The 17,986-nt window shown below is 31.6% G+C and overlaps 1 protein-coding gene across 1 annotated transcript; it reads left to right on the top strand.

Annotated features, from left to right (window-relative positions):
• Positions 1 to 584: 584 nt before the first annotated feature.
• LOC134712553 (prelamin-A/C-like) lies at positions 585 to 9,240 on the top strand. The gene is made up of 9 exons (XM_063574236.1): positions 585 to 700; positions 3,246 to 3,704; positions 4,272 to 4,361; positions 4,787 to 4,972; positions 5,363 to 5,642; positions 5,861 to 5,986; positions 6,545 to 6,765; positions 7,882 to 7,930; positions 8,550 to 9,240. The coding sequence occupies exons 1-9, from the start codon at positions 675 to 677 to the stop codon at positions 8,559 to 8,561; spliced, it is 1,449 nt and encodes a 482-aa protein (XP_063430306.1). The 5' UTR covers positions 585 to 674; the 3' UTR covers positions 8,562 to 9,240.
• Positions 9,241 to 17,986: the final 8,746 nt, after the last annotated feature.

Below are 17,986 nucleotides of genomic sequence, written 5' to 3'. Positions count from 1 at the left end.
TTTTACATAAATTTTGAAGAACCTGATATCCGATTTCCTGTACTTTTACCAGTGGTATTCTGAGCTGCGTGGAAACCAATCAAATTTTAAAGCAAGACGTACATAACATGCTGGAACAACCAATCTTCTGATATTTATAAACTAGAATTGCTGAAAACTTAAACAAAAATATGTCAGATCAAGAAAAAAGACGCATGGTTAGAACAATTGACGGCAGTATGTAAATGTCACTTAAGAATAATGTCGAAGAAATCGATTTTCAGTTTTATTATCACATTATTCTGCCATGGTAGAAAACATCAGATCAAACTGAGCTTATTTTATGCCTCAGGAATTCATCGATATTATTTTTTCAAAATAAATTGCTTTTTATACTTGGGCATTAGTAGAATTTAAACTTAACCATTAACGGAAGAGTATGTTTATAAGATAAATCTAAAGTACACAGAAACGCCTATCAACAAACAAACCGATGCGTTCGTAACAACTGACTAGTTGTGCATCATATTTATATCAGAAACCATAAATAGAAAAATCAAATAAATATGCAAATTTCAATTTTGTTTTTATTTACGAATGGAAACCATAGATACAAACTATCCATGCACAAACATTTTAATATCATCAATACACGGATGTTGCTAGTGTAAACTGACATCCATTTCTCAGGAAAAATGAATTACGGCATGTACCAACCGAGGTAAGATTTTTATACACCGGGGCAACGAAATCTACCCGACCACAGGGGGGAATTTTTTAAAAATGTTTTTGATGCATTTTTTAACTATATAGATATATATGCCAATAATGTTTTGCCGTTTACGTTTCTTCAGTAACATAATGTATGAAAAATTATAATGTTTTTTTCCGTGATTTTTAACGGAAACAGATGTTGGCACAAATGTACAGGCATTGTTAATATATTGAACATAAAATACTATATGTTAAAAATTCGGATTTGACATCTAAAAAAACACATTTCATACATTTGACTGACAAATAAAACCATTACATACAGAGTCCTAAAGTAAACGAGGAAATCGTTTAACATAGCACTTAGGAAGGTCTAGCAACAATCCTGTACTTACCAATTGAATGTAAATTTATTGGAAATTAATGCGAGTGTCATACAAGTGAGAGTTTTAGCTATCTATAAAACAAGGTTTACTCCACAATTTTCTACTTTAGAACATGCATGTACCAAGTCAGGAAAATGACATTCGTTTGATGTGTTTGAGCTTTTGATTTTGCCTGTTGACCTTCCGTTTTGAATTTTCCTCGGAGTTCATTACTTTTGTAATTTTACTTTTTATCATGAAAACGTATTGATTGCGTTTTTTTATTGCGTTTGAGGTGACATGGGGCTCTTTTCACATAAAAGTGGTCGTCAAAACTCGATCGGAAGTAAGAATGAAATGTTCATGAAAAATACGAATATATTTCTAGTACCTAGGGTTTTTAGTTAAACGAGTAACTGTTCTGTTTTTGGTGAGCAAGTTTGAAGATATCTGTTAATAATAACCAGTTTATAACCATAATTTATTACAAAATTAAATATGTTACGTTCAGAATTAATTCAAAATCGAAAAGAAAAAGAACCGGAACATTCTTTGAACTATCAAAACCAGCAGTAAAATCAATATTATATAGTCATATAGGATTTTATAGAGTTCTATCCCTACATTCATCCATCCCATACTCATTTCTTTCGCATTTGTGTGATTTTGATTCTACTCTAGTAGTGTATAAAAGTATACAAATAATGGAGCGTTGTGTGAATGTCATTGAAACAACTATTCAACAGGGTTCAAAAGATGAAGATTTTAAAAGCAAATAAAGATCAACATCCGGCCTTATTTATGAATTAAAAAAAATACATTCGATTTTAATATCAAATCTTATATCCTATACCTGTAACATATTAATGTACAAAAAAGTTAGAATTTATCAAGATATAATACCAATTTCCGTCCTTACTTATATATTTTTTAATATCCTTCATTATAAAATATTAAAATCGTATTTCTATCAATATGCCAGATACTGGTATGTGAACGATCGCCAATTACTAAAATCACAAACCTACAATAAGAAAATAAGAATTAAAATTCGTGAAAGAAATAACTTACCTAACAGTACACAGAGATAATTTGGAATCTATACCACTTGATTCCCAACGTACGTGAAAAGGGAATGAACCCTCTACAGACGTTGACCCTGACTTGGAACAGGCAAATATACAATGAAACACACTATACGGTACCACAGACACTAAAGACTTACAATTAAAACAGTACTGAATTATTAAACCGCAACAAAGAATTACCATAGGTACTGAAAATAAGCTCAAAGTACCAACCTGTTGAAATAGGAACTACTTTTCATTGTAAAATAAAAAATTTAACCACGCAACAATAAACCGACAAATTCAAAGGAAATTGTATTCAGATTTCTCAGAACCGTTAAACCATTTAGGATTCCATTAGTAATGCATTTCGACATTTTTTACCTCTCGAAGCTGAAATATTTGACAGTTTTATACCTTTTAAAAAAGTGGTAAAAGCTGACCAAAAGAAAAAGGACACCAATGATAGCCAAATCAGAACAAGGAATTAGATATTTGTATTAGGGATATTTGTTTCTTAATCTAAAATAATTGTATTTTTTTCTCAGCAAATATTTAATTTAACCTTTTAAACAATATATGAGTGACCAAGTACAATCCGCGAGACTACAACACTATTGGTCTTATACCACAACTCAATTCGAAGTTGTTAATTATACCCGGAGTCCTTAGAGTGTCTGATTTCTTCTTCGAAATGAGCTCATGGTAAACTCAACCTTTTATAATAAAAAAATCTGTCAAGTTTAAGTACATATGATAGTTAAAACATTCATGATAAAAAGTGCAACCATAGAAATCCTATCAATATATGACTCGCAAACCTATCACCAATTTCACAAAATAAATTAAATGAATTTTTCTATGCGTTGAAAGAGAAAATTGTTTTTCAATATAGTTCGATATAGTTATTGTTTCTAAATTCATTCATTTGATTTTTTTTATGGCCAGGGTTTTTTTCAACATCGATTAGTTCTACAACACTGAAGACAAGTAGGTTGTTGTATAATGAGTAAAATAGATTTTTTTATTTTGAAATTTCCATTTACCAAGTAAAAGAAAATTATTTGTGATAGAAGTATTGTGTATTCGGCTGTTGTAATTCTACTTTATCTTTTCTAAGTTCTTTCAACACGACATACAGAACCTACTATGGCTACCCAGGAAAATCTTTGGGCAAAAGCAATTCTATGTCAAAAAGCTTAAACCCAGGTCATAAGCAGAGCAAAATAAGCGTCAGTGACATATCGAAATCATTGGAACGGTCAGCAACGCTTGGACTGGAAAGGCCAGCATCTCATGGATTCGAACGGTCAGCAACTCAGGGACTACAAGGTTTACAGTACAGTCCAGGAACACCAACAACCAACTACAGACCACTATCTTCATTCGGTCGATTGTCAGATAAGGATGAATTACTGAGACTGAATAATAGATTATCTGAATATATCACTAGAGTAAGACAGCTTGGAGAAAAAAATGGACAAACAGATTCTGCTGCTTTCGTCCAGTCTATTAAAATACTGGAAGATGAATTGGGAAAACTGAAAGCAATGTATGAATCTGAGCTCAACAATATACGGTAAAATATACTTGTTTTACATTGTCTTTTCGGGGCCTTTTATAGCTGACTATGCGGTATGGTCTTTGCTCATTGTTGAAGACCGTACGGTGACCTATAGTTGTTAATGTCTGTGTCATTTTGGTCTTTTGTGGATAGTTGTCTCATTGGCAATCATACCACATCTTCTTTTTTATATTGAAAGTATTTTACATATTCTTTTACAAATTACGAAACAAAATTTATATTCAAATAGAAAGTACAAGATTACGAATTAGACGTACATAAAGTTTCACGCATACACACAAAAAAGGTTTATCTCCGCAGGTTACTCCTGTCTAATTTACAAAATAATATTACACATATTATGTTCTATAACCTGCTTAAAATTTGACGCTGGTTAGTCCGGTATTCTCTTTCTTGAAGTAAAGTTGTCTCATTGGCACTCATACATAATAATACATTATTGACACATACCTATACAATCGGAATTTCATGTTAATACCTTATTTGTTTTTAAAATTAGAATAATTCAGTTAGTATAGTTGAATTATAACAACAACTTATCAGTTTTGATTTTTTTTGTAGACGACAGCTTCAAGACACTGTTTCTGAAAAGAACAAATATCAACAACAAAATGGAAGCTATTTACAAGCTATAAAAGATTTAGAAAACAGGTAATGTTTTATAATACGAAATAGTAACAACAGAACTTTGATCTTGCTATAATATAGGAAAGGTTTTGATTTTTTGATAGTCAGAAGAGTTGGAAAGTTCTCAGAAATAGAACATCCTCGTTTCACTTTTGTTCGAATCTAAGGAACAATAAAATAAAATTGTCAGTTACCGTATGGGATGAATAGAGTAAAACATTTATCAAATCTTCATTGAACTTAAACCATTAATCACCTACCTCCTAAGAAAATCAAATTTGAGATTGCTTTGAAATTCAAGCTGCGACATGATACTGTAAGATTCAGTTATACAAGTAAAAGATGTCACAGTTAAATCAATTTAAGAAATGTTTTGACAGACATCTATTCATATCCGGTGTACTTTGTGTTACACTTAATGTAATTTATTATATGTTTTCCATATATAGGCTGACACAAGAAATAAGCAAGAACAATGAACTAGTCAATAACATCAACAATTATCAGGTGAAGATAAGTTGTCTTGAGCAAGAACTAACGAAAATAAAGTCAGCACCTAAACCTGTCGACGAGAGTCCATCGCTAAGAAAACAAGTAGCAGATTTCTCCAGAGAAAGAGAAGACTTCAAAGGAAGGTAAACAATTACTCCATTCTATTTGAGTGCCGGGTACATATGCGTGCACTGAAATAGCTAAACTAAAAAAATACGCCATGTTTCATGGGTTTTACTGGATTCATTAGTTTACAGATTAAACTTTAACAAAATAACACTTGTCTTTTTGTGTAAGATAGGTTAAAAAAAATAGAGTTGAGAAAAAAATGAAAGAATGTTAAGTCTTTGATTAAGAAGACATCTCATATTTGTTTGAAATAAAATCAGAACATAAAAAGAATATTGCAAACAAGAACTTAAATTAAACAACATTAGACAGTCTGTTCAGTTGTGTCCTATGAAATTGAAATCAATAGCTCTATTTTCTTACGATCACATTAAATTTTTTTCTATCTTATTTAAACGTTAAAGATGGGAAAAAGAGCAGCAAATTAGAAAAGATGTGGAGGAAAAATTTGCTGCCTATGCCAAGAAAGCCGAATTTGACAACAACATTCTAAGACAGCAGTTGAGTGATCTAAAACAACGCTTAGACACATCAACCACTACTATAGTGAGTCTTGAGTCTAAAATCCGAGAGCAGAACAAATCTGACACAGATATACCACAGTTACTGAGACAAGTTAGACTAGCAGCAGAGGAAGATATGAGGAAGCACCAGGCTGAGACTGAGAGGAAACATAATGACAGCGTAATATACATATTATAAGACTTTTCAATGTAACACATTAAAGAAATTGCCATTAAATAGTATTTACAAATGTTTATTTAAAATTTATAAATTGGATAGTTCTTTATTCAAAGTGCATTTCGATATAATTTTTCATTATATCCGATACTGGTTCTTTTTTACCAACGCTTATCCAAATGTTTAAATTGATTTCATATATTATCATTTTATCTTTACAGATCTCTACTTTGAGAGTAAAAATGGAGAGTGATTCCGCTGCTTTAGCAAGACTAGAAAAAGAAAAGGCTGGAATTTTCGGAAGTTTCGGTGACTTAAAAGCCAAAATTGCCAATCTTGAAGCACAAGTAAATATTTTCTTATATATGATGTTGAAATCATTGTGAATGTAATTCCTTTAAACGGTTAATGAAAATTTCTATCTTGCAATATTAAGATTTAGTTGCATATTTGATATGACTATCAGTTATGCGGGAAAAGTTCTGATTTGCACGCTTCAATTTTCAACCAATCTTGCTGGTATCCCATTAGACACTTGAACAATTTTAGAAATTGTGAAATTAAACTGGAGTGATCAATGAGACAACTCTCAACTAGAGTTCATGACGAAGATGAATTATAGGTCACCATATTGCCTCCAGTAACTCAAGTTTGCCGTTAGTAATACTTCTGTTCTTATAATGCAATTAAACCGCACTATTCCGTTAAATTTTTTACAAACATTTTAGGATTCAAGATTTAAACAACCATACAAAAAACATTCGGGTTGTCCAATGTAAAGTTTTTTTTCACTGTTTACTTAAGATTATTTCTTTATAAAGGAAAACAAAAATATATGATCATTTTACCATTAAGAAAAGAAAATTCCGTGAAGATTATCTACTCCATTACATGAATTATTGTAGGTAAGCTCTTTATCACAAGAAAAACAATCGTTGGGAGATCTTATTGCACAAGAAAGGTTGATGGCAGCTGCCCAGCTTCGTGAAATGGAGAAAAGATTGCAAGACATGCAAAATGCTGTGTTTGCAAAACTGCAAGAATTGAATGTATCCAAGGAATCATACATTCCACTTAAAGCAGAAATCGAAGCCATGAAGATACTACTATCAGAGGAGGAAAAGAGGTATGTATAAACACATACTTAGTGAATGTAAATTAAAGACAACAGTAGTATACCCAGTTCAAAAGTTATTAATCGAACAAATGAACGATAACAACTGTCAACTCCCCGACTTGGTACAGGACTTTTTAAGAGAAAAAAATGCTGAATCAAATCTGGTTTCACGGCTAGCCCAACCTCTCGCTTGATTTCAATGTAAAAAGTACCGGTAAATGTCAATATTAAATGACAGGAATACAGTACAAAACTCAGGACAGAGAAATACATAAATACATAATATAATAGTTCGTTTCGACATGTTAACAACAATAACAACGAACACCTAAAATTGAATTACTACAGTACATAAAAGCAGCAAAATAGGAATACGAGCTACGAAATGTGGGTCACACGATTGCATACAGTAGTATGTAACATTGAGATGTAGGGTTTCAAATGTCTGTTTTTCGGAATGTCATGTTTATTTTCAAAATTTCCTACGATGCTTATGAATAATTGGGATGATTAACTACTTGATAAAGGACGTAAGGGTCTTTTTAAACATCAAAGACTTATTTCATACCTTTTTGGTTTCATTTATTGCTATCTTAATGCCAGGTATCATCTTAACCATCGTAGATTCTGATTTTCAAAATGTATTAATTAAAGACACCAGGACTAAATTTAGTATATACGCCAGACGCGCATTTCGTCTACAAAAGACTCATCAGTGACGCTCGAATCCAAATAAAGTACGAAGTTGAAGAGCATTGAGAACCAAAATTCCTAAAAAAAGTTGCACAATACAGCTAAAGTAATCTATGCCTGAGGTAGAAAAGCCTAAGTACTTCAAAAAATTCAAAAAATTTAAACAGTAAATTTATAAATATAACCATATCAATGACAATTCATGTCAGCACGAAAAGTGCTGACTACTAGGCTTGTGATAACTTAAACTACATGTAATGAAATCGGTATGGGACCAACGTATGCAAAATGCACTCATCATTTATTCTGATCGGCTCTGCTTATAATGGTGAAATTCAAAACACGTCCAAAAAGGACGAAAAACAGCTGCTTCTACTAGCATGGTTAATTTGCAAACAAAAAATGTTAAACTTTTTATGATATTATCTTTAGATTGAGAACACCTGTAAACCGAAACCAAGTATCAACACCATATGGAAAGGTAAGTACAGTAAAGCCTAAATATTGTGAAATACCACATGCTTACTTCGTACATGACAATTTAAGAAAATATGGTGGGTTAAACCTGGTTTTATGACTAGCCAAATCTTCTGTTTATGTGGCAATAGGATAATAAAAGTCAGTGTCTTTCTTTTGCAGCCATGGTTTATAACCAAATATCTCGAAAAGGAGTTTCATGACATAATTCCAATTTTTATTTTTTTTACTACATCCCTTAAATCCATCTATAGGTCAACACAGGGAAGATATGTGTTTTAAAAAAGATAAGGTAATCACAATAGCAAAAAATACATTCAGTGTCAAAAGTTAATCAAACCTTTTCAACTGACCCAGATTATGAAGTAAATACAGACTTAGACGGCCTTTTCTAATAAATGAAGTCAAGAAACAAACTAAGTATTTTCACTAGTAGATACCGTGATTATATTAGCGTCGAAACTACAGTTTTTTATAAGTTTGATGGAAAACTATAAGTGTCATAGATGTCATAAACTTTTATGTAGAAATTTCAACCTGGAGCATACAATGAAAGTATTTAAAAAAAACCCTCAGTAATGAATAATTTGACATGTATAACTATATATTTCTTCATTTTGTAGAGAAAATATTGAAAGAAAAGAAAATGGAACTGTCATGCTCGATTGTGTAATGACGGCTTTGAACAATGATTAGAATAGTCTGTTGTTTTAAATAGAATACTGTATGTGCTTCTTTTTATGTAAAACAATGGAGTTATTGGGAAACGGATATTATAAGACATTGTTGATGAATGTACGTTAACACCACTTACCATGACGTATAACATATTGACGTGCACTGTAAGGTGCTATGATTTTTCATTATTTCTTTTCATTCTATATTTTTTATATCTTTTTATTTTACTGATTAGTTAAATGTCTATTTATTTTGAACTATTTACATAATAAATTTTATTTTCGAAGCAACTGTTAAATGTTGAAAAATATTGGCCTTTGTATAAAAAAAAGAGGGTGGTAGCATATTTACCAAAGAGACACACATCATAGATATCAGGCTTCAAATTGTGAAAGGCAGACGTGTTTCGATACAAATGACTCACGATCAGCAGGATAAGTAACGCTGGAATCAAGAAAGTTTAAATGGCCTAATAAAGTTCGAATTTATCGAACAAAAATATTAACAAATACAGCTAAAAAAACGACATAAGAGACCCAAGTTTCAAAAATAAATTTGCGTGTACAATTGTTAAACTATTTTCAGTTTCGTACATTTCAACTTACAGTTGGTTAATTAACCATATTATTTATAACATCACGCTTATTGTTTTTTTTTTTTTTTATCAAAAATGAATATTGAGTAAAAATATATTCACAAAAGAAAGAAAAATAAAATATGTTAACAGTTTAAAGAAGAACAATAAAAAAATAATATCATGGCCTTAAAAACTATACAAGTGTCTTGAGTTTGATATCATGAAAATGTTCTATGGCATGAATATTATTTGAAACAATACTTTTTTTCTAAATTATTTGACAAAGAGAATCGAAGATGCATTAGTTTTTATTTCTCTTTTTTATGTTTTGTAAGAGTTCAAACCTTAAATGAGACAATTGACTATAATTGCTTGAATAAATCGTGTCCAGTGCAGAAATTCATGGTATTGCATAGAAGATGAGGCATCATAGTTGAACATACGGAATTATATATATATTATTTTCCGATTTGGATTATCTGAACGCTGAGAGCAAACTCCAAAAACAGTTTCATATTCAAATATAAACATCGAAAAGTTCAAAGGGGACTAATCCATATTCCTAACATAGCAATAAAAAGTGCAGTCATCTCTATAAGAATAACAAACATTTTTATCAAATGTTTTAAGGCAAAAATTGTAAAAGGTCATGTATCCCAAAATTCACCGTTAGATATATTAATAGAAAAGCCAAGCATACATTAGGAACTTTGCATAAATTACAAAATTGACCACGAACTATTATGAGATTAACAATCCATTTATATCATTTTATTTTAGTAAACCTGATAAAGATCATTTACATTTATAAGAATGGTTCAATCAAAAATTAAAGACGTATAAAGAAAGAAACTTCCACATACGCTAATATCATAATCCTACATTAGCACAAAACTGTGATAACTTATAAATACATACTGGGCTATTAAATCAAACGGTCTTTTGTTAATCGATAAAAAAAAACCATTTAACTTTCCTTGTGATAGTCGTGTAGAAGGAAAAAAAACAGATTGAAAAAAGCAAGACTTTTAATCATATGTATGCAATCAAATTCAGGTCAGTACCAAAACACTTGATTGCTTCCAGGAATACGAGTCAACTTGCAAAAGCATTTTCAAACATATACATCCATCAAAAAGAGTTTGGACAGGGAAGTGTAAAAGCTGGGGTAGAACCAAAGGGACTATCGAAACACTGCACAAGCAATGCACATGTTCAGCAAGACGCACATGGAATCAAACAAAATGTAAAATCACAAAAATACTGAACTCAGGGGAAAATCAAATCGGAAAGTCCATAATCAAGGCAACATCAAATGGCAAAACACATAAAAAACGAATGGACAACAACTGTCATATTCCTGACTTGGTGCAGGCATTTTCAAATGTAGAAAGTGGTGGATTAAACAACAGTTTAAAACTACGAAACTTCTTTTCCCTTCGATTAGCACGTACGATGAATAAACAATATTTTGTTAAGTTGTAAGAACACTAAAAAAAAATCAGAATATATCAACGACAAGGTGCACGCATGTCTTTGATTCTTGTCTGCGTCATCTTATTTCGGGTAAAATTTTCCATTTTCCCTGAAACCTCTAGTTGAATTAAAAAATAGCTTTTCAAAAATCTTTCATCGAAGTGTTTAACAATTTTTTTTTCTCATATTTGAGTTTGATCGGATAAAATCAGGACTGTCACTGGATTTTTTTATTCGTTTAAACACAAATACGCTTTAGAAACTTCAAGACCAAGTCTTGAAATTTCAGGACAAACTCATCATAGATGCCAGGATTAAAATTTTGTACGTCAGATGCGAATTTTTGTCTTCAAACGACTCATCAGTATCTCTCCAATTAAAAAGTTTCAAGGCCATTAACATAACGAAATATGAAGAGCTCCTATTAGGACCCAAATTCCGAAAGGTTTTGCCAAATACAACTTAAGTAATATATTCCTTGGTAGACTTTCCTTAGTGTTTTTAAAAATTCAATATTTTGCTAACAGTTAATTTATAGTTATCTTATCAATGATAATTCATGTCAACACAAAAGTACAAAAGGGCTAACTACTGACATTTGCACACTAATTTAGCCAGAATTTATATGCTTTTTGATTTTGTCAGGAGAGTAATTCATGCTTTAAACTTAAGAGTGTCACGTTGTCTCCTTGAACCCCAAATTAGATAACATAGTTCAGATGGTCATAAATAACACTGAGACCACGATATTGTTGTACCGACTTTGCACTTGATGTGTTAAAATGATATATAATTTTAAAATTAGCATATATTCAGTTAAAATTAGCAAATAGCCTATTTCGAAGATAAATGACTTGTTTTTAACTTGTCTTTAAGACTTTGAAAAAAAAGACTGTCATATAAACGTTACATAATACACTTTTTTTGTAATTGTTATGCATCTTCGTTGTACCAATTGCATCGTTTATTTGTCAGTTACATAATTGTTTTAATTAAAGACATGAAAATATAATACGTTTTTAATCACATCACTGACTGTTAACACCACGGATGTTTTACTCAAAGAAAAGATGACAGTAGCTCTATTTTGGCGAAACATTTCGAAATTTTGAATCATCTTTGGTTTCAATTTCGTATAGATTTTGTCCCTTTTAACATTTTGATTCGAGCGTTCTAATAACTGATATGTTTACTGTAGACGAAACGTGCGTCTGGCTTACATAATCCTTAGTTTGTATCTTTGTCGAGTATTTGTTTTAAAACCCTGAGTGCAATCTTCACATAAATCTAGGAAGTTTTCTAACTAAAACATCAGAGTTCATAGAAATCAGTTTTCTTAAGGTGGTACTTGCGTTCTGGAATAAGGTTACTCTTTTGTGTACCCAACCTGAAGTTATTGTATCTAAACAGTATGATTGAACAAAACATACAGTATCAACTGGACATACTTTTCCAAACTGATGGATGAATCAGGTGTAGATAAATATGAAATAATTTTACATTTTTTTTCTTCAAATTTTGTATTCACAGCATGATAAAAGACACAAAATCAATAGTGGCCTTAGGATTTTAAAGATAGTAAAAAATAAACAGTCATGATATATATTCATATTCATTTCTGAATAATATAATGTTTTAAATAACTGTGTAAGTCAAATTTTGGGCAGATTAAGAAAGTGGTGAAAAATCCAAAAATAGTTATAAGAAGATGTGGTGTGAGTGCCAATGAGACAACTCTCCATTCAAATAACAATTTTTAAAAGTAAACCATTATAGGTCAATGTACGGCTTTCAACACGAAGCTTTGGCTCACACCGAGCAACAAGCTGTAAAGGCCCCAAAATTACTAGTGTAAAACCATTAAAACGGGAAAAAAGACTATCTTTATCCCTTATGGGCCAGGACATACTACCGTACCACCTAAACAAAACAACTATTTAAACAATGCACAATTTGCAAGGTTTTTTTTAAGTTTCCGCAAATAAAAGTACCGCTGCTTAGAAGGCAAATAAACAAAAGGTGTAGAGTATTCATTGATGATTGAATCAAAATATAGGGAAGGAGTAGGTTCATTAAGACCCTTTTTTGACCCCAAAATATAGCAGTTTTAGAAAATTGTGAAAATGTAATCTTTAAGTAGATATAGGAAGATGTGGTGTGAGTGCCAATGAGACAACTCTCCATCCAAATAACAATTTAAAAAGTCAACCATTATAGGTTAAAGTACGGCCTTCAACACGGAGCCTTGGCTCACACCGAACAACAAGCTATAAAGGGCCCCAAAATTACTAGTGTAAAACCATTCAAACGGGAAAACCAACGGTCTAATCTATATAAACAAAACGAGAAACGAGAAACACGTATATATTACATAAACAAACGACAACTACTGTACATCAGATTCCTGACTTAGGAAAAGCTCTATTTTGGAAAGTAAAATTCTTCTGTAACATAGATATGAGCTGTTTTTGACATAACAATGCACACGTGCCGCGTTCTAGCATCATCAAGTCATGCTAAATAACTGAAATCTTCAGAATTTTAGCATTTTGGGTATTTTTTAGACGGTTTCCGTCTAAAATGAAAGTGGCCGCATTCGTGTTCATTCATAATATTGAAAGGTTAGTTGTATTTGATGATAATACAAAACATATATAAAGGTTGAGGATGAACACGAATGCGGCTACTTTCATTTTTGACAAAAAAAGGCAACAGTAGTATACCGCTGTTCAAAACTCATAAATCCATGGACAAAAAACAAAATCGGGGCAACAAACCAAAACCGAGGGAAACGTATTAAATATAAGAGGAGAACAACGACACAACACCGAAACGCAACAGCACACAGAAACGGACCAAGCAACAGACAATACACCACGAGAATAACAAATATAACATCAAAACCAAATACATGAATATGGGATAGACAAGTACCGTGCCACGTCTTATCTCAAAAATAAGAGAAAACAGAAACGACTCAACGTTAAAATGCAACACACACACAGAAACGAACAATATTATAACAATGGCCATCTTCCTGACTTGGTACAGGACACTTTTAAAGGGGAATAAAAGTGGTGGGTTGAACCTGGTTTTAAGGCAGTCCAAACCTCGCACTTTAATGGCACAGTTAAATATAACATTGAAATGAAAACAAAATATTACAGGACTACAATACAAATAAAAAACAGAACATATTAGACAAAGAAAAGCATGATTAATAGATACCAAAAAGCATCAGGTTTAAAATTCAATACGCCAAAAACGCGTCTAGTCCACACGAGACTCACCAGTGACGAAAAAAATACAAAATTGTACAGCACTGAAGATCAAAAGTTGAAAAGGTTTTGCCAAATACGGCATTGTTTGTATGCCCAGGATAAGAACATTCATATTATATAAAACAATTCACACTATTGCAAACAGTAAATTTTAACAAATGAATATGAGAGAGATATACATAATGAAACTGAAGTAAAAACTAATTACAGAAAACTAAACCCGAATACATAACGCCCAGATATACAAGATCGAAAGTGAAAAAAGTACAAAGTTGTACAGCACTGAAGATCAAAAGTTGAAAAGGTTTTGCTAAATACGGCATTGTATTATGCCCGGGATAAGAACACTATTATATAGAACGATTCATGCTATTGCAAACAGTAAATTTTAACAAATGAATTTGAAAGATATATTCATAATGAAACTAAAGTATTAACTTATTACAGAAAACTAAACCCGAATACATGATGCCAAGTTCAATACAGCATAGACACACCAGAATCAGTCCAGGCGTTAACGCAATTAAAAAAATGACGTCACATACGATGGCGAAAAGGCAAACGTTATGCTACATTTGAATTTATAAAATTTAGAGACAGCATGACGTCACACATGAATCCTGGTACTTTTGATAACTATGAAAAACTATAATTTAAAAGTGAGCTAGAATTAGGATTGCTTTAAGATTATATTAAAACTAAATACTGATAATTCATTAAAACAAAATGCATATTGCAATACTTATTAATAGCAATTAACTGTCTGTAATATATATATGTCCAGTTTGTTATGAATCCAACTTCAAACGTAATTAATCGTACAAAATTAAATATAATTAATAAAGGCGGTGATTAATTTTTCTATCCGTAACACCTAAATATAATAAAAAGACGTCAACACATTTGACAAAATGAGAAGATGAGAATTACAAATATAACATTAAACATATAAACTAAATACATGAATTTGGGATAAACAAGTACAGAAACACGTCTTATAGTAATACGAATTCACTTACAGCAAAACAGTCACAATCGGGAATAAGTCACGTTTGGTAATTAAAAGATAAGACGACATAATGACAAACCACAATCTACCATGTGGTAAAAATGTCCTTAGCTAGTTTGATTAAAGAGACATCATATGGATCCACCAATTCGTGATGGTGTCCATAAAATTTACGAAGTGTCAATTTTAATCTGTCCTCCTCATAACTTTGTTGGAGCAGTTTCTGCGTAAGGAGCACACTCCTGTATATGAAGTCCGTATAGTGTGAACAAGCACGTGAATAACGTATCAATACTATCTGAAAAGTGACGTTTTTTTGACATATTGATAGATTTTTCATATTGAAGCCCGTTTTTAATGAAAAAATCAGTTAAAATCTTTCACAAAAACTAATCGAATCAACTGAAATGGACACTTAAGTGTTAAAAAAGGGTCCAAAACTTTTGTTAGATGAACCTGAAATTTGAGGCCAAAATCGGCCCTTCCCGAACATACTCCTTTGAACAGGTCAATACCGACAGAGCAATACCGATTTATTACAAAGACATTGCTACACACAATCATCTATAATAGACTTAGAAACGGTGCATTGATATCAGATAAAAGAGAGAAAGGACATTCCGACTATTAAGACGAAAATAAATTAACAGTGCCATGGCAGGAAAAAAAATAATATCAAATCACAAACAACAGTAAACTCAAAACATAATAGAAAACAAAATACTTATATTAGTATAAGATATTTTATAAAGGAAATTAATATGAGATCTCTTATAAATTATATGCGATATCTTATAAACTATATCAGATATCTAATAATCTATTTTCACAAAATAAAAAATTGACAATAGAACAAAATATGCTACGATAGAGGTAACTATGCAGATTTTAACACAGAAATGTTGAAGACAAATTGTGAAGTGCTATTAAACCAAGGTGACCATATAGATAAAAATTGGGGAAAATTTCATGAGAAATTATTAGAGATGGAGCTGCTTGTTGACGTTTCGTTCCTGAGGGTATCACCAGCCAAGCAGTTAGCACTTCGGTGTTGACATGAATATCAATTATTTGGTCACTTTTATGAATTTCCTGTTTACAAAAGTATGAATTTTTCGAAATACTAAGGATTGTCTTATAGCAGGCATATATTACCTTAGCCGTATTTGGCACAACATTTTGGAATTTTGGATCCTCAAAGCTCATCAACTTTGTACTTATTTGGCTGTATGACTGTTTTGAGCTGAACGTCACTGATGAGTCTTATGAAGACGAAACGGGTATTAAATTAAAAGCCTGGAACCTTTGATAACTATTTAATACTACATGGGTTAATCAAACTTGTTGAAAAGTCTTCTTTTCTTGACATACAATAGACCATTTTCATAATACCAATTTTTGACTTCGGGTTCTACAATTTTTCGACAGGTTACATATACTGTGGTAGGTCATCCTGGTGTTCGGTCAATTTCCAACAACCAAAAAAGATAAAATCAAATATATGATCGGTGCAATTAAGAGGGGATTTCCTATTTTACTAGAAATAAGTCAGAAATAAAAAAAAAATCATTTAAATATTTAATCTTCTCTCCAAATTGTATCATTTAAGATTTTGAATTTACGTTGCTCTTGCTCTTGCTGGACCGAGGTAACAGGATGTTCTACCACATATAACCAGTTATCAAAGGTACCAGGATAACAATTTAATACGCCAGACGCGCGTTTCGTCTACATAAGCATCATCATTGACGCTCAGATTAAAATAGTTGTAAAGGCAAACAAGTACAAAGTTGAAGAGCATTGAGGACCCAAAATTCCAAAAAGTTGTGCCAAATACGGCTAAGGTAATCTATTCCTGGGATAAGAAAATCTTTAGTTTTTCGAAAAATTCAAAGTTTTGTAACAGGGAATTTTAAAAAATGACCATATAATTGATATTCATGTCAACACCGAAGTGCTGACGACTGGGCTGGTGATACTTCAGGGGACGAAACGTCCACCAGCATTGGCATGGACCCAGTGGTGTAACGTAACCTGTTGAATAATATTTATTCCGGAGTCAAAAGTCGTTAATATGAAAATGTACTATTACATTACCATAACCGTATTATTATTAACTAGACTGTTGAATTGAAAGGTGCACTCGGAACGTTAGAATGGCATACATTTGATAATAACATTACATTAAGAATGATAAATACCATCATTAAAAAGATAAATTACTACTTGTTTTTTTTAGGTTGTTTGTGATTAAATATAGTTACTTTTTTTGCACTAAGTAAGGATGCAACGGGACCGTCTTGTTCAAGTCCATACCTGAAATCAATGCATAGTTGATGTGTTCAAATGAATTATTTTCTATAGATTGTGTTAACAAAATATATGAAATAACTGCTTCTCATCTAGGCAATAATTCCAACGTTCGATTGTGTAAATACAATAGACAACTTTCGAGTTCGATGCATTTCCGTCAAAAACTCTGGATTTAGTGAACGTCATTTGTGCGTTGAGGGGCGTCGTCACTTCCATTCCAAAGTTGAACGAGTGGTTAGAAAACTATTATTCTATATTGTAGGAATAATTCGGCAAATTGAATTATTAAAATTGACAATCAACACTGCTGTCATTAGGGAATTGTCATTTAGTACTTACAGAACAACCATTATTTCTAGTTTATGCTGCACAATGACGATCACTAAGACGCTTGATGAACGTAAATAGTGCAGGGATACAGGCGACCCCCTCTATCTGGTAAATGACATCATAAAGGCGCGCATAATTGACAAGTTTTTGCCGGTGACAAATGAACTCGAAAGTGGTCTGTTAATATATACTATATATATGTTACAGTAAATAGGTGAATTAAGGAATTATATGTAATTACTAAAATTTAGGAATTACTTGTAATTCCCGATGCACTTAGTAAATACAAGTAATAACTGAATCTGCCCAGTTATAACCAGTAATTACTCATTTTAAAATGAATTTTGACAGCTATTTACTATCTGTTAAAACAATATGGTTAGCAGAAATAAAATT

Source organism: Mytilus trossulus, chromosome 3 (genome assembly GCF_036588685.1).
Source record: "Mytilus trossulus isolate FHL-02 chromosome 3, PNRI_Mtr1.1.1.hap1, whole genome shotgun sequence".
Lineage (NCBI taxonomy): Eukaryota > Metazoa > Mollusca > Bivalvia > Mytilida > Mytilidae > Mytilus > Mytilus trossulus.
The sequence above is the reverse complement of the archived record's forward strand: the minus strand, read 5'-3'. Positions and strand labels throughout refer to the sequence as shown.